The sequence below is a fragment of the Emys orbicularis genome, chromosome 4 (assembly GCF_028017835.1).
Source record: "Emys orbicularis isolate rEmyOrb1 chromosome 4, rEmyOrb1.hap1, whole genome shotgun sequence".
In the NCBI taxonomy this organism is placed as follows: domain Eukaryota; kingdom Metazoa; phylum Chordata; order Testudines; family Emydidae; genus Emys; species Emys orbicularis.
The window spans coordinates 132,151,061-132,173,080 of record NC_088686.1 but is presented as its reverse complement, the minus strand read 5'-3'; the positions used below and the strand labels follow the sequence as shown (position 1 = coordinate 132,173,080).

General features: G+C 51.9%; 1 protein-coding gene across 1 annotated transcript in view; it reads right to left on the bottom strand.

The window, feature by feature from the left end:
- Positions 1-4,764: 4,764 nt before the first annotated feature.
- ARL8A (ADP ribosylation factor like GTPase 8A) overlaps positions 4,765-22,020 on the bottom strand; it is a 39,125-nt gene continuing 21,869 nt past the window's right edge. Inside the window, exons 2-7 of the mRNA XM_065403683.1 lie at positions 12,621-12,701; positions 11,525-11,598; positions 8,736-8,829; positions 7,796-7,863; positions 5,471-5,541; positions 4,765-5,060 (exon numbers count right to left, since the gene is read on the bottom strand). Of these exons, the coding sequence (XP_065259755.1) occupies positions 5,011-5,060; positions 5,471-5,541; positions 7,796-7,863; positions 8,736-8,829; positions 11,525-11,598; positions 12,621-12,701 (438 nt within the window). The 3' untranslated portion in view covers positions 4,765-5,010. The remainder of the gene's footprint in view (positions 5,061-5,470; positions 5,542-7,795; positions 7,864-8,735; positions 8,830-11,524; positions 11,599-12,620; positions 12,702-22,020) is intronic.

The window sequence follows — 22,020 nt, the reverse complement described above, 5'->3', positions numbered from 1 at the left end:
TTCTGTGGCTCAGTCTGTGCTGGTTTGTCCTGAGCTGGGGCCAGGGGGAACAATGCAGGTCTTGTTTGGGAGCCTGCTTGGCTGGCTGGGGGGTGCTGAGAAAAGCGAGCCGGGGAGGGGCAGCCAGAGGCCGGGATGGCTCCCAGTGTGCAAACAGGGTTGAAAGTAGCTTGTGGGGCCCCTGGCGCAGGGGGGCAGCTGCCCCAGCCCACCGCCCACGAATGGCCCCAGGGGTAGGATGGAGAACAGAGTGGCCAAGGCGGCAGGAGAGGGGAGACGGGCTCCTTCACACAGCGGTAATGAGCTGGCAGGGGAAGTGCCCCTGCCCGAGCAAGGGGCCCCCCCACACCAGAGGGGACAGGATCTCTGGCCCTGGCTTTGCCTGTCACTAGGAGGGGGTTGGAGCATTGCACTCAGCAGCGTTGGGATCTCATGCCCAGCCCCCCCCAGGTAGGGCAGTCAGGGGTCACCCCTATTGGGGGGTCTCGTGCTCCATGGCCTCCCCCCCCCCCTCGCTCCACCAGCCTCTTGGGCCCAACTCCACTCAACAGGCTCACTCCCTCCCGTAGCAGAAAGGGGCCCTGGTCTTCCCTCACCAGAGGGTCTCCCCCCATGGCACAGTCCCACTGCCAACCCCTCTGCACACAAATGAACTCCCCCCCCCCGCCAAAAGTGACCCCCTCCCACACGTCAGCAGCAGGGGGAGCTGCCCTGTTCTGGTCACCAGGTAGGATGTGGCACGTTTATCTTTGGGGGGCTTCTGTCAGCAAACCACCCAGCTCCTTCATTGCTGGCAGCCAGCCCAGTGCCTAGGCCGTGAGCCACACGGGAGAGGGGGGCATGAGGCTGTGCCAGGCCCTGGCCAAGTGGAAGGAGGCAACTGCTGTGGAGCGGGATCCTGGGTTGGTGCTAGTGGGGAGCAGCCAGGCCGCTGGAGAGCACACAGCTCAGAGCAGGAGGGGGAAGGAGCCTGCAGCAGAAACATTTCCAGCCTAGCGGGCTGGGGCTCTGCGCCCTCATAGCTTGGGGCAGCTCCCGCCCTGGTGATCTGCCCCCCCGGCCACCACCTGCTGCTGAAATTCCAGGTGCGCAACAGGGCAGGGGCAGGATGCCCTGCTGTCGTGCGGAGGGTCAGGTACACAAGGGCATAGGTGGGCCCTGGGCATCCACAGAGCCAGGAGCACACCGCACCAGCCCCGCCTTTCAACTGTGGGAAAAGCTTCCCCTAGTGCCGGCCTTGAGTGCTGCATTCGGCGTCTCCCAAGTCTTGCTGGAGTGGCTGGCACTGGCGCCCAGCCTGCTCTGCCCCTCCCCGCACCCCGGGAGGTGCCTTCACTGCACTAATCCAGGACGGGATGTGCTGAAAGGGGGCCCGTGGGAGCTTGAGTTTCTCGCAGCAGCACTGGGCACCTTGCCAACACTTACTCAGAGCCGCTGAAATGGGCCCAGAAAGGCCAGCAGCCCAGGGAAAGGAGCACAGGAGGAGGGGTACGAGGGCACACTCAGCCCAGGGCTGGTTGGCTGGCAGCAAGGCTGCTTTTAAAGAAGCATATCCCGCTCCCACTGCTGGGGGCCAGCCCTGGCCCGGCCCGTAGGGCTTACCCAGAACAGACAGGCAGGACATAGTGCAAAGCAAGTGCTGGGCCCTGAGAAGTCTGCAAAGGGCAAGGAGTTGTCCTGCATGCTGGAGGGCGAGCAGAGCAGGGGGAGGGAGCTGGAGGTAGAGGTGTTCCACCCACCACAGCCCAGACCCATAGCAGGGCACGGCCCACTGTCAACAAAGCTAAGGAAAGGGAGCTGCTGTAAGCTGAGGGCTTTGTGTCACCGCCCCAGAAGCAGCCAGCTAAAGCTTCTGCCCAGCTAAATGCCCTTTCCCTGGCACAAAAGCAAGGTTTGTGCCTGCAGCATCAACAGCCACCGTCACAGGCGGAGCACCATGCAGCGAGAACAGGTGAGCCTGAGGAGGATGGTGTGGAGCCGCTGGAGAGCAGCGGGGGGGAGGTGAGTGCTACCACCCTCCAGCTCCACCTTAAGGGCCAAGGACATGAGGCACTGGGAGACGTCACTTCCCCTCCACCTTCTCAGTCATCTCTACTCCAGCAGGAAGAGCTGACACTGCCACACAACTGCCGCTTCAGCTGCTAACGTAGTTATGGGCCTTAAGGGGTTAAGTCTAGTGGGGTATGTGGGGGAGGGGAGGGGGACTGCTCAGAATGACACCCCCCAGCTGTGACAAAGCCCCAGCTGCTTTCGCCCTCAGGCAATAAACCAGGGCTCTCTTAGGCACTGCCCTAACTGTGCAAGGCAGTGAGTCTGCCCTGGCAGCTGGACCATGTGCTGAGACCACTGCCAGGCTGAGGAGACGAGGAGAGGAAATGAGACCACAGCAAACACCCCCCAACACAAAACTGTTAATTTATTATGATTAGGAGGCCAAAAAAAAAAAAAAAAATGGTACAGTTACAAGAATCATTTCCCACCAGAGAAGGTCAATATGAGCCAAAAAAATCTCTCCTAAAAAAGGAATAATGACACCACTTTACAATTCATTAAATAAACCATGGAAATGGCTCCTTGTGCAATTCTGCGAAAACGAGAAGAGAGGAGAACAAAGCAGGCTGGACGCCCCCCCGCCCCCGGCTCTGTGCAGAGTGGGGGTCTGGGGAGGGAGCCCAGGGCTCTCAGCTGCCCCTGAGCTGACACACTGGACAGGGCGGGACATAGCTGTGCCTGGATTACAGGCAGCCGCCCTCAGGCAGAAAGAGGCAGGCTGGGCACAGCAGCAGGCTCATAGCCCTTCCCAAGATCCCATCACTTCACTCCCAGCCTGCTCTGGGCCATCTCCAGTGCAAGGAGAGCAGGCTCCAGCACAGGACAGAAGTCACATGGGCTGGAGCAAACTGGGGCTCCTTTCCCCTCCTTCCAGGCCTGGCTGGCACTTCCCCTCCCCGCCAAGGCTGGAGAGGAGACCTAGGAGCAAGGCTTGGAGCCTGGGCTGTAGAGGGCAAGGAATTCCACCTTGACATCACACACGGCCCATCAGCCCTGCTGTTCCACTGAGACAGGCCTTTCCTCTGGCCCCTGCGTAGTAGGAGAGAGGCCAACACCCCCTCGACGTGCCCCTGTGCCAGCACTCCCGGTTGTGCCCCCTCTGGGCTGGGACAGAGGTGGGGGCAGCAGTCTGACACAGCCGGCCAGCTTGTTTCTAGTCCACGAGAGCCCTGAGTGAACAGCCCTGGGTTGGGAACACAGGCCCGGGGCGCTTTGCTCAGCAGCCCTGGCACCTTTCAGAGCAGCTCTGCTGTGCTGAGACTGTGGGCAGCCAGACATGCCCCTCCTGCTGCACCCCTCCCCAAGGGCCAGCCCTCCTCCCAACATGCACACCACTGGAACGGCAGGGAGCAGCACATCAAGCAAGGGGGAGCCCACACCCAGCACCGTAGGGGGTGGGCATAAGGAAGCCCCACTGCCGGAACTTGGAGCACAGGGCAAGCCCCCCTCACTTCCAGACTGGGGGGAGCAGAGATATCTAAAGCTCCTGAACTCACAAGAGGTGGGGTGGGGGTCTCTGGCTGCCAGTCACCCTCTTGGGGAAGGGAGAGCCCTGCCCCTAAACCCAGAAGCCAAGGTGGAGAGCTCCTCTGCAGGGCACAATCCCACCCTGGGCCCACGGAGATGGCCGAGGCCAGAAGGGGTTTTCCCATCTCTGGATCCCCAAAGCCTGAGCCCCCGATCTCCCGGGCAGCAGGAGGGGAACCCTGCTCCCGGACTCAGGAGCATGGGGGGGGGGGGGGGGAGAAGAAGAAGAGGAAGGGAAAGGGGAAGGGCCTTCCCCAGAGCTTTGTCCTTGGCTTCAGTTCTACAGCAATTGCAACAGCGATGACCCCTCCGCTAAGCAAAGGGGGGCCTGGCCCACGGCAGAGCCAATGGCACAGGTCACGAGAGGGCAGGTGAGTGCGTGCTGCACATCGCCCCTCTGCACGGGCCTGGGCACGACCTGGGTCAGCAGGTGCCACAGCTCTGGGCACAGAGAGCATTCCCCAGGCGCTGGTCGCTGGCCCGCACGTACCAGCTCACCCCCATGCTGCACAGCTCATCCCACCCAGAGAGCTTCTAAGGAGCTGGAGAACCCCCAAAGCAACCTGGGGGAATGGCAGAGTGCCCCCACCTTCCTCCACAGCCAAGGGAGCGGGCAGGAGTGAGTCACTTGTGGAGACTTTGGGGCCTGGGTTGCAGGAAGGGGAGAGGATAGGGAGGGAGGGAGTTGCCCCTGCCCCTCCCAGCCAGTGCCCAATCCCTGCCTGAGCATGGGATCGCAAGGCCGAGTGCCTGAGGAAAGGGCAGAGGGCTAGGGGCAGGAGGAGTAGCTCTGCAGACGGGCACAGCACTGACTCCCCACAGCCTGGTCAAGACTGCTGGCCTCAAACACCCCCATTGCCCTGCCCCCCAGGGCTGTGTCCACATGCAACATGGAGAATGGGGGTGGGCATGGGGCAGCGGGAGCTCCAGAGGCTTGGGGGGGGGGGAAGGAGGGGGAACCGGACCTAGTGAAGATACCAGAGGGGCCCAAGGGCCTCAGGGTTGGAGGGACACCCCCATGGGATCCTGCGTTCAGCATGGAATGGCCCAGTCAAGCCGCTCCGCTCCCACGCCACCCTCCCAATACTGCCTTGGGGGCTCAACCACCTCCAGCACTTCTACAGGTCACGGGGCCCAGTTTAGTAACAGCGTAATTGCTTAAATTAAAATATATATATACATATATATATATACTGTATACACATCGACCACAACAGAACAGTGCCAAAACGAGAGGGGGAGAGAGACAGAGGAGTCCGACAGCTTCTTTACAATAAAAACAGGAGCTCCGTCTCAGCAGGAGCAGAGCCTGGGGTCCCCTAAAAATACCCATCTAGAGAGAGATGGAGAGAAAGGGACAGAGAGCAGGGGACAGAGAAGGGGGCTTGGACAATGGCATCTTCCCCGCTCCGAGGCGCGGTCCCAGGGCTCTCAGCTTCTCCTGGACTTTGAGTGCTGAATAAGCCACTGTAGGGTGATGTCTGCAAAGGCAACACACAGAGTTACCGCCCGCAAAGGGCAGAGAGCCCCCTCCACCACCCCCTCCAATGTGGGGCTCAGGGGAAGGGGTCGGCGGGGTCTCCCTGGGGGCTCAGAGACTGGCACCTTCTCTAACACAGCTGTTCACTGCTGCATTTCAGCCACTACTCTGTGGCAGTGTCCCCCAAAGCCTGGAAACCTTGGGCACAGCTCCTTGGGCACTGCCCACACCTGCCTTTGGGATGGGGAGTGTAGGCCACTAACAGCTGAGAAATGACACTTCTGCCCCATTTGCCTCATCATGAGCTTAATGGGCTTAGGAGCCAGAATACCTGAAACTGCAGGTGTTTCCCAACTGAGCCCAGCTTGTCCCCTCCCTCCGGCTCCCTGCAGACCACGGCCCAGCACTCACCAATGTTGTCCTTTTCTTTGCAGGAGATGGAATAGCAACAAATCTCTCGATCTTGGATGGCAGACAGGTTCCTGTGGAGAGATGGAGCCATGAGAGCGCAGACTGATCAGTGCAGACTCCAGCTGCTCCAGTCAGCCTGGGTCAAGGGCTCAGGGGGAGCAGAGCCCCTTCCATTAGGGGCCACCCTCGGAGGCCCCTGCCATAACCTTCTAGTGCTGCTGGCTCAGGATGAGGCTGGTCAACAGTCTTGCAGCAATGAAAGAACCGAAAATAAAAGGTTCTTGACAAATGGAACAAGGCCCCCAACCATGAGCCCACCGGGCGGGCTGTGTATTACCCAGCAGCTCTTACAGCTCGTTCCACAACCATACAGGAGACAAGAATCAGGGCCCTACCCACGGCACCAAGCCAGACTCAGCCAGCACATCCCCTCTCTGCATTAGCATCCCCACTGGAAAGGGGACAAGAGTGACCCACCGTTATCAAATGCTTAAGATTCTCCAAAACCAAACCAGTACTAGAAGTATTACTACCACGGCAGCGGGCACAGGAGGGCTGCGTGCCACGGCCCTGGCTCCAGCCCCATCGACAGAGCAGCGGAGCCTTTGAAGGACTTCGCCGGCTGTTTGCAAAGAGCTCCTTGGCTGTGCTGTGTCTCAAGGTGGGAGCCTGTGGAAACGCTCTCCTACCACTCGGGCTGCAGGAGTCTAAGGGTACGTCTTCACTGCAGTTAACCCAGGCTCTTACCCACACCGCTACACAACACACCCCATTCACACAAACACCTCGGACCTGGATTTGCAGGTGCCTTAAGCCCAGGCTAGCTGACCGGGTTGGGGGGGGGGGGGGGGGGGTTAGAGCCAAGGCTGTGCTTTACCTTGGGTTGGAACCTGCCCATTTTGCAGTGAGGATGCAGGCAAAAACCACTTACATGCTGCGTGACCTCCAGGGCCCATCCCACAACACCTCCTGCAATGGACTGGGAAGGAAGCCTCGAGCGGCTCAGCACGGGGGAGTGCAGACACAGTGAAGTGGGTAGGGCTTTGCCAGGCTAACCTGGGGGCTCAGACTCAGGCATCAATCACCCAGGTTAACTGTGCAGTGTAGACGCACCCTTGGACTGCAGTAAGAGTCAAGATGTGTCTCTGGTGCCACCATGTGGCCTAGGCTGAGAAAAGCTCAAGCAAAATGACCATCTTCGCCCTGACATAGCAACTTTCAGCCAAGGGCACCTCAGCTCCACACAGACTGGAGATTAGCCCCATTCTACAGCTGAGGCCCTGCCCAAGGTCATACAGCGAGTGTGGGGCAGAGGCAGGACAGAACCCAAGGCCCTCGGCTCCCCTTTCCAGCCGCTGGCACTGGGTAACGAGGCCTCCCCAGGTCTGTGGCGCACGGAGAAGTGTAGATACAAAAGAAAAACCACTCATGTAACAGCGAAAAAGCTACTGCAGAGGGGCAAAGCAGAGCACCTAGGACATGTTTCCCCAAACCAGCTGCCTCGCTGGTCACTGTCTGGGCTGCCAGTTCCCCCTCCCAGCGCCCCCAGCACGGGCCTTTGCTTGGGACTGCACAGCCTGCCCCAATGCCTGGGGTGTCACAAATGGGATGCGATGGCTTCACAGCAGGACCCAGGCTGGGGAGCCTCGGCACAGCTCTGTTATCATGAAGGGATCGTGGAGATGAACAAACCTTCTCTGCCCAAAAGGCTTCCAGGCCCTGACCCACGTAAGGGGGCAGTACCGTGTGCTGCTGGATTGCAGAAGCATCCCCAGGCGGAGCTGGAAACCCGTGCTCCTTTTCCCAATAGCACCTCCTGCTGACAGGCCATCGCAGAGCAACTCCCCAGCAGTGAGCTAGCAGGAAGGGACCAGGGCTCTGCACATGCTGGAGAGGGTTACAGCAGCCCAATGGCCATGTTGTTAGGGGTGGGAGCTGGTGGAGGGGGAACATCTTAGGGAGTGGGGCAGAGAAGCCATGGGGTTGGGGGCACAGGGAGGGATGGGGGCATTTTGGGGAGCAATGCTTGCTGCCCTCCATGGTGGGGGAGCCCTTTCTGCTGTTGCTCTGGGAAGGCCTCTCCAGCACCCTGGGAGAAGCTCCCACAATCCCACGCACCAGGCACCTTCGTTAACCCCTTAGCAGCCACCTGGATCAGACCCCTGAGAATCCTACTCAGCAATACACAGAGACTTGGCGTCCCCAAAGCAACAGCTAAGCAAACTCTGTTACAGTCCCACCCCAGCCTTTGCTGAGGCACACACGCAGACAGAGACAGACTGACAACGCCTGCCGCCGGAAGGGGAGGCAGTGAGCCGTACTTACATCTTCTCAATAAGCTCTTTCTCATCCAAGGCACCAACGAGATCTCGCTTGTTCCCAAGCACTAGAACCTGTACGGGGAAAAAGACAGTGTCAGCATTCTCAGTCCCACACCCACACTGAGCCAGTTTTGACTGTGCCCAGGCCGGGGGAGGGACGGGGAGTCCGGCAACCTAACTATAGTTTTAACAGAAAATTCGTTGGTGTGAAGGAATCAAAACCTCCCCACCTCCCGGGAAATTCCTGCCAGCCAGTGAAAGCCAGCTGCCCAAGTGCTCCTCTCCCAGGATATGCTGGAGTGGAGGAGTTGCTGGGGATACTAACCGCTAAGGCGGTTTTTGGAATGAGATCATGTGCTTTACGTGCTGCATGGAGCTGCACCCCCTCTGCATTTCTGAAGCATCAATCCCCAGCTCAGGGTGAAGATATTACAATTAGCGTCTTGCAAACTGCCCCAGCAGCACATCTGAGCTCTACTTCCCAGCCAAAAACCTCACTGCGATGTCACAAACAAGACTTGCGTTCCAAATGGCAGCTCTCCCTCTTGAGCACGCTCAGTGGATGTGTCACTTATAATCCCCACTCAATGGGCCATGGACAGGTCATTATCTACACTCATTGCTTCCAGTCCAATCACTTCTGAGCTTCCGGTGGGCCCACCAATGGGACCAGGGGGTTTAATGGCCTGTAATGTTATGGGAAGTTGGTCATGATCTTCCTCAAACTTTCCAAAAAAGTCACCTTCCAGCCCAGCGCCAGCCTGGAGAGCATCACCTCACAAAGCTACTTCTACAGACGAACGAGTGAGACGCTATCACAGAACCTGCTTTGCAGCGTGTGACCAAGCAACCAGAGACCACCCACCCTAACGACTGGGGACCAGCCTATGAGATCTGTCTGCTCCCCATTGTCTCCCTCTGCCCCAGGACTGGAGAGTGCTTACAGGGATGCCTTGGAGCTGCGGCTTGTCAAGCAGGTTGTGAAGTTCGTTCTTTGAAGCCTCGATCTTCTCCTGGTCTGCAGCATCCACCATGTACCTGGAATGGGGAAGGAACATTATCAGTGAGCCTGGGCCACTGGAAGAGGAAGATTGAATGAATCCCGCCTGGGGAGCACGAAACAACCAGAGTCCCTACCACCTCTCTCCATTACCAAGTACTCAGGCCTCCTTAGAGAGCTGCTACTCTCCACTGGGCCAGCTTCTGACCGGTCAGTATAAATCTACGCTATGAAGCAGATCGGAGTTACCGCTCTCTCTCTGAAGCGCTTCAGATTAGTCCCCTGGTACTCACCACGTGTCAGTGACCCACACCCTTCCCTTGGCACCTCTGGGCTCTTAGCACCCTTTGGGAAAGCCCCGATGGGTCCTTGTGGGGGCCAATCCACATCCATCCCTCAGGACTGCAAAGCCAGTCATTAACCCTTCCCCTGCTGAGAGCCAGGAGTCCTCATGGGCATAGAAACAACTTCGACTCACCCAGCGCCTTCTGCTACAGAGGCAACCTCAGCCTTGCCTACACTTACAAATTAGATCACCCGAGCGATGGCGCTCAGGACTGTGAAACGTTTTGTGCCTTGAGCGCCGCAGTTAAGTCACCCTAACCCCCAGTGTAGACATGGCTAGGGTTGATGGAAGATTCTTCCGACCATCCAGCCAAGCCTTTCAGAGAAGTGGATTAACTACATCAATGGAAAAACCCCTTCCACCAAGGTAGGAAGGATCCATGCTACAGCGGCACAGCTGGAGCACAGACATACCCTTAGTTTACCGTGTGCAGCAGCATCAGTCACACTGTGCATCAGTGTAGCTGAAAAGCCAGTGGGCGTGGGAACAACACACTGCGTTTGGATGCCCTACAGAAAGCGGCTCTTGCTCTTTTAGATTCTTATAAACATTTCTGCAGCATCTAACACCCTGGTGGCTGGGGGCACTTCACCGTGCTTTCCCAGAAAAGCAGCATGCACCGTGCTCCATAACCCCATCCAGCATCCAGATAGCTGACCGCAGAGGTGGGGAAGCCCAGCCAGTGGGCTGAATGCCAGAGAGTCTACAGCCAGGAGACAGAGAAATGACAGCTATCAAGTTCTAAATGTGATCAGGCTGGGCTCAGTCATATCTCCAGAGGGAGAGCCTGCTACGGAGATCACCCCTCCCAGGCATCTGGGAGCGTCACCAACGGGACAAACAACTGCCCCGTTCCTGCTAAAACCCAGCTGGGGTTGCAGAGCACAGGAAGGGTGGTGTCTAAGTGGCCTTCGATGTTAGTCCCAGACAGCGCGTGTTGCAGTAATCCAGCCTAGAAGTAGTAATGCATTGATGATAGATGCAGGTTCTATCAGAGAGGGAATGGCAGACGTAAGTGACAGAGGGCATTTCTGGCTCCAGCTGCAGACCGGTGTCTGGTTAGACCTGGAGATTGCAAGCCAAACAACAACTAATAAGACACCCTCAGTTAAGGGAAAAACTATAAATTTCCTCGGATCCTCAAGGTGCTTCTCTGTGCCAGTCAGTATCACCACTGCTTTATGTGGGCTGAGTCTAAATCCGCTAAACTCTGGCTTTCATCCAGGCCTCAGTCTCGGCCAGACGGCAGAAGAACAAAGAGTCTATTCCGTCCCTGTCTGATGAAACGAGGTGGAGCTGAATGTCATCGGCATATTTATGACACCGTAGCTCATGTCACCAAACTCTTCCGAGCAGCCGCACGTAAATGAGGATACCGAACGTGGTGAGATTAGGGGACTTGAGTTGGACAAATAATGGATGTCCTTGCATTTAGTGAACACCTCTTTCTGCTTACAGACATCTTACATGGATTGAGATTCTCAACAGCATGTGTTACAATCTGTGAATAACTCTGGTTTGTGGCTTGCTGGTGTACAGTTTGCATGTATTTGATATGAAACATCTGTGCTGCTTTGTAAACTCAAGCCCCGAAATGTTCACAAGCAGGACCACAAAAGGGGGATAGACTCAGGCAAAGGGAATTTGTTTACAACCATGAATGAAGATTGATTGAAGGCTGCTGCTTCTCATAAATACAGAATTTGCCAAGCAGCATAGGAGGCCTTGGGAAGGAAGAGCAGCTGCCTATAGCTGTCCCCTAGGACCACCCTACAAAATGAGCTGAGCCACCCAAGGCTAGGCGGTCCACCTTCACCAGGCCCCCTTCAAATGAGCAACTAGCACCTCAGGAACAAAAAGATCTAGTAGCATCAGCAAAGACAACCAATCTTCAGTCAGGAGCACACGAGCCTGTTATTCTGGACAACATCACACCCAAGAGTAATTCTACTACCTAGGGCACCAGTCCATGGTGGGTTGGGGAGACTGGTAAACCACCAGAACAGTGGGATTCCTGCACTAAGCAGATACATTCATAGGACTTCCTATCCCCAGGAGGAGAACCTCTTACACCTGATGCCGGGTACCAAAAGCACAGCAACAGCCCTTCCCAGGGCTCCGGCTGCACTGGGCAAGCTGCTGGGAAGACTGAATTCAGTGCTAGGGGCCTGATTCCCAGCAGAGGATCTCTGCACCCAAGGATTAGCAAATTGCTCACCCTGGGCGAACACAAAACCCACTGGACACAGCCCGAAAGGTCCTGCCAACCCTCAACCAAGAGACACTGTTTGAGAGCCTACCCTCTAAAACTTTCCCATGCTGTGTTAAAGGCTCAGCAGCCCTGGAACGTCTGCGACGGAGTGTGAGCACAGCTGGGGGGTACTTACACAATAGCACTGACTCCGCGGCAGTATCGCTCCCACATGCTACGGAAACGAGGCTGACCGCCGATGTCCCAGAGCTGTGGGAAAGAGAGGCAGAGTCAGGAAGCACATGGACCAGGGAAGAAGGCACATCAAAAAGCAGAAGTGGATCTTGGAGCCCAACAAAATGGATTTTGCACACCGCTACTCAAACTCTTACCCCTTCTCCCCCTCTTGATGAGCCCTACACAAGGCGTCACCTTGCGCCATGGTGGCAGGTTTGTGGAATTCATAAGCATAGCTGGGTACAGAGCTTTGCTCAGTTTGTATGCAATTCCCCAGAATGTTCTGCCCACTCACAGCTACTTCCTGCGAGGGCTGGGGTCTAAGGCCCAGTGTCCCACGGAGCCTGGGGGTTCTCTCTGTGTTCGCCATGCTAGGATGATGGAGGAATTTCCCCCTCACTGAAGAGTTCACATGTTTCGAGGACCACATTTTGTCCCCAAAACGCACGAGCAGCAACCAAAGGCACAGAATCTTTATAGTGAAGGAGTGATGGGAAGTGCTGGCTAACTCAAGATTTTCTGGTTTTCCATCCAGGTGCATCTGGAGGAGTGGAGGGGTAAAGAGAGTGCTATTTGTCTGATTGCTGAGACACGAATGTTATGAATCATGGACTTTAGTCCCACAGCTCCAATGGGCTCCTCCTTCCAGGACCCGCAGCCTCTCCCTTCCCTTCTCAGCAAAATACCTGTCCAGCCTCTGTCATGGACAAAGTTACCTGCCCACACTAGCCTGGGGAAATACCAAGAGCAGGATGAATGCCATCAGGAAATCCCATGTTACTGCAGCCTGGCCAGCAGCCCTTTACTGCAGGAGCCTGGAATAACTTGCATCCCAATACACTTGACCCCCCCTTTAGGGGAGCTGCAGCAATCTAAAACCTTCCAGACTGAACTAGTGTGGAGGCAGGTCTATTTTTAAGTCTCCTGACTGAAGCATTAGTCAGTAGTATTTGCACCCCAATAACCTGCTGCACAAGAGCCTGTGAATCTCTAGATTTTCCCCACCCTGTCTCCCCCCCCCAACAGCCACTGCAGAGGAGCTGCCTGCGTCTTACCTTTATGGTGACGTTTCCCTTGGTGATCTTCCTCATGTTGAAGCCCACCGTTGGGATCATGTCTTCATTGAACTGCCCCGACTGCAAGGAACAAACCACACTGAGTCAGCCATATCACGGGGCTGGGGACCTGCAAACCCTCAGGCCGGCACAAAGCATCTAAACTTCCCAGCCTGATGGCACTGGGCAGACTGCGGTGGAACAAGACTTAACTGTAGCTATTATTAAATCCTAGCTGGAGGTGAACCAAGATGCTCTGCAAGGACTGTCCTAGAACATGCCCCAAATATTCTACCTCCTTTGGTCACACCCCAGGTCATGGCTAATGCCAGCAGCAAAAACACCACAAATCAGAACCAGGTATCCTACAGAGAACAGATACTGCCCAGCGGCTGGCAGTGGGATGCATGCTTCTGGGCCCACATGGGGAACTCCACTCATAACAGGCCAGGGCCATTACTGCCAATATGCACTGGCTTGTAGCTATAGTGCCAGCTACTCATAGAATCATAGAAATGTCAGGCTGGAAGGGACCTTGAGAGGTCATCAAGTCCCGCCCTGTGTGCTGAGGCAGAACCAGGTAAACCTAGCCCACCCCTGACAAGTGTGTGTCCAACCTTTCTTAAAAACCTCCAGTGACGGTGATTCTATAACCTCCCTTGGAAGCCTTTTCCAGAGCTTAACTCCCCTTAGAGTTAGAAAGTTTCCCTACTATTTAATCTAAATCTCCCTTGCTGCAGATTAAATGTATTACTTCTTGTCCTACCTTCAGTGGACATGGAGAACAATTGATCACAGTCTGCTTTATAACAGCACTTAACATATTTGTAAACTGGTCACCCCTCAATTTTCTTTTCTCAAGACTAAACATGCCCAGGTTTTTTAACCTTTCCTCACAGGTCAAGCTTTATAAACCTTTTATGATTTTTGCTGCTCTCCTCTAGACTCTCTTCAATTTGTCCAAATCTTTCCTAACGTATGACACCCAGAACTGGACATAGCTCCATGAGCTCCATGAGCTATTAACTCTGAAGCCTAGGGAAGAATATTCAGATGCAACCACTGTTAGACTGTTTCACTTTTGACTAAAGCACATAAAGTGCAGATCTTCAGAACCTGATCTACTGTGAATGGCCACTGATTTTGGCATCACAAGTGGGGGAATTGTGGGAGAACGCCCTCATCTATTTTCCTCCAGTCTAACCCCTGGCTTTGGGGCTCCAACTGGGTTGAAAGGTCTATAAAAATTCAAGAACTTCCTATAATTAAATCATGCTTACTTGTTATGTTTCCAGCAACACAAAAAAACAAATTCAAAGAGTTGCAATTTAAAAAAAAAAAACCTATTACAACCTAAGACCTAAACTTATTACAATCTATTCAAATAGTTTAAATAAAAAACATGCAAGCAGTGTGCATTTTCTGTTGAAGTTTTAAAGGAAGTCAAACCACTCAACTAGTGGAAGTCACTGGGTAAGCCCCTGAAACCAGAGTTTGTTGAAGTGCTAAATCAGCTTTTGACAGCAGTAACCTCTTCTGCAGATGCAGAGAGAATCTCTTCTTCATTTCAGCTTATTCAACTAGTTCAGTTCAATGACTAATTTGTTCAAAGTTAAGAAACCAACTGAGAGTTGATACAGCAGGAAAGTTTGTTTTCCTCTTCCAAGCTAAGAATAAAATGAGGTGCAAGAGGATGAGATCTACTAGTTCTTAGGCTGAAAGACGCGATGACCAGAAACTCTCTTCAGTTCACTAATACTTTGTTTAATAAATCAGTTAGCTGTAAATACAAAACATGTTTTGATATGCATCCAGCACATTTAAGGTAGTTTTGCTGAACTATTGAAAACAATTGTAAAATGCTAGTTTTCTGCATTTTCAATTGAATTCCAATTTCCATCCAAGTACAGCTTGATGCAAATCATGAATAAAAAATTTATCACCTATTAAATAATAAATGTATCATTCACCAATTCCTAACATAAAAAAAAATGTAAAAATCTGAATAAATGTATGTTAAGCTATGCAATTACTTAAATACGGATAGATTTAGTGTATCCGCCTGGTTAGCAAAAAGAAGCACCAAATTTAGTGTAAAGGCTATACTTAATTGCCAATTGACATGTTTTAATGGGCTGCCAAGCAATGAGAATCAACCATTCTTTAGGAAAAGAACTAAAAAAAGATTAAAATAGAGGATTTAAATTAAGGTTTCCTGCCTGCTGACTAAATGGGTGAATTAAACCACTGCACCCTGGGGGAGTTAGCCCTGCAATCCCAAACCAGCGGCTTTGAAAACTTCCCATTTGTAGGTCACTCTCTCCCCAAACAAAGGCTATTAATAGGCCTGGCATCAATGTTGCTTTTGTTGGCTGCAATCAAGTGCGTGAGATGGGCTGCACCCAGGGACCGAGACCACAAAACCAAAGCTTTGTCTCCGCCAGGGCACTAGTCTCCCTCAGCAGGGCAGATATATCAGCAGTGACCCTCCCCTTCAGTTCTGTGTGCAGCCTCTGGCCACCCTCACTGAGCATTTGCCACTCTGGAGCATGTAAAGTACAGTGGGCCCCACGCGAAGCAATTTCTGATTTCTCCATCAGAGTCGTTAACCTTCTCAATCCATTTCTGCTGAACCCTGTGCATCTTGTCACCGTTCCAGGGAAAATCTACTCTAGTGACTGGAACTGTCCAGACAGATCAATGGGTTTAAATCCAGTTACCTGGGATAAGACTAGGGGGCTCTCATATGCCAAAACCCCAAGAACTAGTGCAGGGCTTGAAAATGTTTCCCTACCAGCCAGAGATATACGTGAAGGGTAAGTGTGACTGACCTGTCCGGGGCAGCTCCATGGTTACAGATCCAGCCCCACCATCTTTGCTACATCCCATCAGCTGTGGAAGAGTGCTGCCCTCCAATCCTGGCTGGGGGCTCCGTCTTTCATATCAGCTTCTGGCCAGTTGGTATCTGATCAATTTGAAATTCTGGCCCCTTTAGCTACTGGAAGCAGCTGTCTGTCTTTTCTGCTCCCACCAAAGCCTCCTGACTGCTGTGAGGATGGGATGGGGATGGGAACAGCTCTCTGCTACTCCCCCAACTCCTGGCTATTGCAAGGAGTGGGAGAGGGGAAGATATATTCTACTCTACCCCTCCCCAACCCTCAATTTTTATTTCTTTTTGGATTCTACTTCCCCTTGAATAACTCCTACGCACAACTAATCCTAGATTTGCCAAGCAGCAGCAGCATGAAATTGACATGGATTTCTGGAAGCATCAATGTTGTCCATAGATCTTGAATAGCAGCACTGAAATTGACTGGTCTTGTCAAACCTATAAGGAGTAAGTACCAGGGGTCCTCTCTGCAGCCCTCTCCTTCACAGACTCAGAAAGACATCTTAGATTCTAAGGACAGACGGGACCACTGCAATCACCTTGTCTGATCTCCTGCATAACACAGGCCATAAGACTTTCTTGAATTAATTCCTGTTTGAAATTGAGCAGATCTTTTAGAACAGCCCATCCTGATTTAAAAATGGCCAGTGATGGAGACTATCACAAACCCTGATGAATCGTTCCAACGATTAATTGCCCTCAGTATTAAAAATTTACTCCCACTGTTAAAAAAATTATTTCCAGTCTGAATGTGTTTAGCTTCATGGCTTCAGACCAGATTTGGAAGGTTTCTGTCACAACCATAGAGGGGCATAGATTTTTTTTTTTTTAAATTAGTAAACTTCAGTGGAGCATAAGTTTTCTTTAGGCCCCGCCCACTTGCAAGGTATTTACAGAGGCCACTCCCCTGTGACAAATGGATTTTCCATTTCTGTACAGGGGGTGTTGTGGGTGAGAAATGGCATGCACCAGCAGAGCAGCATGGAAACCCAGGACTGGAAAAGCAGAGTACTGCAGGTAGGGACTCAGGTCCATTAGTACCCTACCCCCCCAATTGTGCACTGGCTGGGCGCAGACAGCACTGACCCTTTGCTTTAAAGAACGCTGATGTTTTAGGCCAGATTAAAAAGCGGCCGCTGATTCTGGATGCCACGTTGAGGTGGTCAGCAGCCAAAATGCCAAGTGAAGTCAGTGGGAACTGCAGGTGCTGGACACCTCTCAAAATCAGTCCCAGCTTATCTTAAGTTGGGCACCTCAAATTGAACAAACCGAAACTGGGGGCTAGGTTTAGAAATTTAGCTTTGCCCATTTTTGTATTGGGGGGTGGATGGGTCCTATGTATCTACGCCAGAGCCCTGTGGATTCTCCATTTCCATTTTATGGAAGTCCTTATGACACAGCCCCCATCTTTACAGCTGCAGGTAGGACAGGATATGGACACCCCTTAGCCAGTGCTCCTTCGTGTGAGCACTGTTAAGTGCCCTACTCTCTGCCCCCTGCTGGTCTAAGGAGAAAGAGACTGTAGAGGACAGTCTGCCCACTGCTACACAGAAGGTACATTCTACACCTGCAACAGCTACATCTACATTGTTCAACTTGTAGGTGTAACCAGGCACTGCACCTTTGGGTGCCATGGACCCTTTAAAGTTGTAGGTCATATGCCAGTTCCTACTCATAAGCCCTAAAGGAACTTGCATGTAAGGTATTCTGCCTCTTATGAGAGACCGTGGGCAAGGCTGGACCTCTCAGGAGCTAGCTAGGAGTGCTGGGAAGGCCTTGGGGAAAGGGATAGGAAACCTGTAGAGCACTGCATGTTAGGTTGCTTTGTTCTGGATCTTTGTTTCTACGTTCCAGCCCTGAGAGAGGGAACTGAAATGGTGCAGTTGTTTGGAGCACCATTTCCCCTTATACAGCTCATGGACAGGCACACCAGCTTTCAAGTAGGTTTTTAATTATATATGAAACTGAATGAGCAATCCAGTATCCCACCTGATGCATTTCAACATTACGCCATCCCCATGCATTCAGCGTGTTCTACTTAACATGCAATTCACATCTCAGAGCTATCGTTTCAGATTGTCTGCAGACTCAGGAAGACAGAACTGCACCAGATGACACTTAGTTCACAAGGTTTTCTTCGCAACCATCAGTGCTAGCAATTTTTTTTTTTTTTTAAACGAAGGATTAGATTCAGGAGTGCAACAGAGTGGCAAATTCCACACCTCTGAAATCCTGACTGTAGCAGGCCTCCATCCACAGCGGTGAGCACAAACCACTAGGCCAGTCAGTCCCTTGTCTGTTTTTCCCAGTTACTTACATGACTGACCCAGCAGGAGGGGGAGGCAGATGACTGTCAAGGAAGCCACTGCCTACCCTGGCATTACAGCAGAAACAAAGCAGAGGCTCCATCCCAATGCTGCTCCATACTTTGTATCCCTCCTCACTTATTTTTTAATCAACCTCATTTTCCCACTTGTCTTTCCGGGCTCTCCATGGTCCCACAGTGCTCCAGTACCACAGATGAGTGAGGCAGAGATTCAGATGGACAGACAGACAGACTTATATCCACCTGACCGTTCCCCCTCTATTCCTTCCCTGCCACGTGCCTCAGCTATGGGGCCACTCTCACTGTTGCTGCCCCATTTGTCTCACGCTTTCCCCCTCTGGACATTCTCTCTTCTGATCACATTTTCTGAGCTCACCTTCCTCATTAGCTTTAGCTGAATTCTGAGGATGCTCTCTCTGGATGAGGGTACAGAAAAACAGTGCCCTGGAGAGACAGTTTCTTTTTTTCTAATTGATGGGGGCATATTTTAGTGCTGAATTGACAACCTGGAAGACTAGCGGCTGCTCTCCACGGAACAGGTACAGCACAAATAGCAGGAGCACAAGCATCCCCATGCTAGCTCCCACACTCATGTGCTTAACCCCGAGACGGAGCCATTGCTTTGTGGGTGACGTATAGTTCAGTCTCCATGGCCCATTCAGTCCACATCTGATAGATGCCCTGAGAACTTGCCTGAACACCCACTCTTTATACACAGGCCATCAGAAAACTACACCTTTCAGTCGCGAGACACCTGTGCGAGATTTAAACTGGTGGTCTAGGAAAGGGCCTCTGTATCCCATTCCTACTCCAATGAACTCTCCAGCTTCCTTCATTAGGATTTCGTAATCCCATGCACTTTCCCCCAAGCACAGAAAGCCGCAGAAAATGAAGGAATTGGGGTACACCTCCAAAGCTTCCTGTCACTATTGTGCATCTCAAATAATTCAAGGTGGACTGCAACATCAAATGGTGTTCACATCCTGTTTTGCCTCTTAAGGTTGTATAAAGATGGTCGGCAAATACTATTGTTTTTGTTCCTTATTTTCTGCATTAGAATCTAAGTCTTACTGGCCCAGTTTCCCTCAAGACTCTATGGGAAATTAATGACAACACCACCGTTCAGGTAACAAACAAGGGGAACCTAAACAATTGACCAGGGAAAGGAGTTTGTCCAACTGATTAAAACCATTTTGTTTTCATTAGCACCTATTTAACTTGAACTAATGACAAGGGAGTCAGGAAGCAGGCTCTCTTGAAGAAAGATTTTACATCCTGCTGAGCTAGTTAAGCACAAAGAAAACTCCTGCTACATTTTACTAGAAAGCAGCAAAACACACACACACTTTCCCTCCCTCCCTGAACAGGGCTAGGGGCTCGATTGCTTGAGGTCCTTATTTTAGAAATAACATTGTACTGTTCAGCATTTGATCGCTGAATGTCACAAGCCCTTTGAAATTAATATGTCCAGCAGAAGAGCTCACCCACTGCTGTTATATATTTCCAGTGATTTAGCATCTTAAAATTGCCACTATTCAAAAACTTTTCCTGGTTTTAATCTGAACTGGGGGAAGGGGGGTTATGGGCTTGTAGCCTCTAGCTACACCACAAAATCCTACTGTCAGTGAAGACAATTTATGTAACTCTGCAATCAGACAAATGTAGTACTTTTAGCCATCGGCTTTTCTAGATATAGCATATTAGCAAATCTTGAGGGTTTTCAAACCTCCTCACAAGGATTTTGCAATAGATGCAGTTTCTTTTTTATTTCCTCTTTTATATTTTCAAAGACAAATTCTGGTATTCATGAAAAGTGGGGAGTAATATCCCAGGCAAAAGCAACATTCCTACACCCTTTTACTACTGTAGCTCTGTTATAAGAAGCAATGCACCATGCTATTCTAGTCCAGATATAGGGTTACTGGTGTAAGTTTTGGGAACCACTAGATCAAGTGGTTCCAAGGATACAGCGCACCCAAAAATGGTCCACTATTTTTTATTCAGAGCTGGGGGGTAACACTTGGGGCAGAATCCACTTAAAGCTGCCACTGGTAACTTCCCCTGCTCTCTGTTAGTGTTCAACACACAAAAACAGCTTCAAAATCCAACACAGCAGGACCCCGTTTATCTGATCTCATGGGCACCAAGGCCAGATTGGATAATCAAAAAACCTGGATAAACTGGAGAATGGGCAAAGAGTTACCTATCCATTATTTTAAGATGTGGAGTTGCTTTTAAACTAGCCGACCCCTCCCGGAAAAGCATTAAAACATACCATCCTTCTTTATTTACAGCGTACACAAGCCATTACTTCTAGTAAAGAGTACTCGTTTTTAAAAATGCAGAAATGATCATTTTAAGTTGCAACTGCAGCCATCCTGTACTATTTGGGAGTTGCCTGAATTTATCATTTCTGCATTTTTAAAAACTGGCACCATACTCTTTACTAGTAGTAACGGTTCGTGTACGCCGTCAATAAAGACGTGGGCTGTGTTTTAATGCTTTGTACCGATCCTGTGTGCGCACTGGTGGTTCCGTTAATACAGAGAGCCGGATAATGGAAGCTCGGCTAAAGGGGGATCTAGTGTAATTAAAGAGTGACTGGAAGTTGATTCAGGTTCTACAGAGAGGAGTGCAGAGCTGAGCCAGGAACGGGGCCAGCCACAATGAGTCTGCTGAGCTCTGGCCCTGCCTTCTATACGTTCTAGAGGAACCTGTCCCCTAGAGGTAGCAATTCCCCATGATGGAGGGTTTTGCCATAGATAGTACAGATCCTCCCTCAAGGAGACCTGCCTCCTAGACCCAGGAATTCCCTTTTTGCAGATTTGCAAATATGGCAAGAGCCTCCCTTAAAGAGAAGCCCTCTCATCCAAGGGCCCGCCTGGGGCCCAGCATGCAAAGATGTTCACTCTCATTTGGGGAAAGCAGTGACCCCCTAAAGCACAAAGATGAGAGGGGTGGCCCATCTGGGCATCCCCAGAAGCTGAGTGGAGGAGGAATGGCCACCAGGCACTCCTATTCCATAGAAGACTGCATAGGCGAGTCTTTGTGAGGAGTGACATGTGGGTCAGAGCTGGTGTGTGTAGGGGACAGACTCAGCAGTGCAGGGGAGGGGCATGAAAGGGCCCCTTTGCCCAACTTCCCCACCCTTAGGGACTGGCTCTGCTTTTTTGAAACTCCCAAGCTCCCAGACAGCAGCGGTGTCTTTGGCAATCCCTCGCTCATCCCAGGGATCCTCCAAACACTATTTGCGGCGAACCAGTAGTGCTTCAGTTAGAGCTTTGCCGAAGTGTCACGTTTTCAAAACACAACCTTGAGAAGTCCTTTGATGAATACATGAAATGGCTGTCAAAGACAAGTACGGTAAAACCTCAGTTACGAACACCTCAGGAATGGAGGTCAGTTCGTAACTCTGGTGCTCGTAACTCTGAGGTTCTACTGTACTCTCTGCACCCTTTGGGGGGTTGGGAGGTGCAGTGGATCTGAAGATCTGGGCAGAGGAGTGAAACACTGGCTCTGTCGGAGTCCCCTTCCTCCTTCGTCAGAAAGGAGCTCCTCCTTGAGCAGAAAGAGAGGAAATTTCTGGGCCAGTGGCTGCCTCGCTCCCTGCCTTTGTATCCTCCCACCTCCCTGAAAGTCACTAGCACCCCATCCCACAGCTCTCCAGTGCCTTTTCTTTCTCACCCCTTCCCCCCACTCCACTCAGATGCCTTAGCAAAAGGCTGCTGCACCAAGCTTAAAACATGCTCCCAATCACTTGTGCTGTCTAGATGCCAGGGCACCATTAGCAAGAATGAACATTTGCTTTGGTGTCCTGGCTAAAAAGTCCATCTGGGGTAATTACACAGAACCTTCTGCCAACCATAAATTACCCATGTCGTCTGAAGTGCAGATTATCTCCCTTTTTCCATCCTAAGCTGTTACTGAGTTTGTCAGACAGACACTGCATCTCACCCCAGAGATGGCTGGATTTTAGGACAGGATCAAGTATGGGGGGTGGAAGGAAGAGGGGGTATGAACTGTATGCTCAGAGGGGACAACAGTTCTTTGTACGTGGTGCGGATGCTCTGACCAATACTGGGAGGATGAATAGCATGCCCTGTACGGAACACGGTCTTGCATGAACTGTGTGTAGAGGGGAAGTGTGAAATGATAGGCTCTCTGGCCCTTTTTATGAAAGTGGA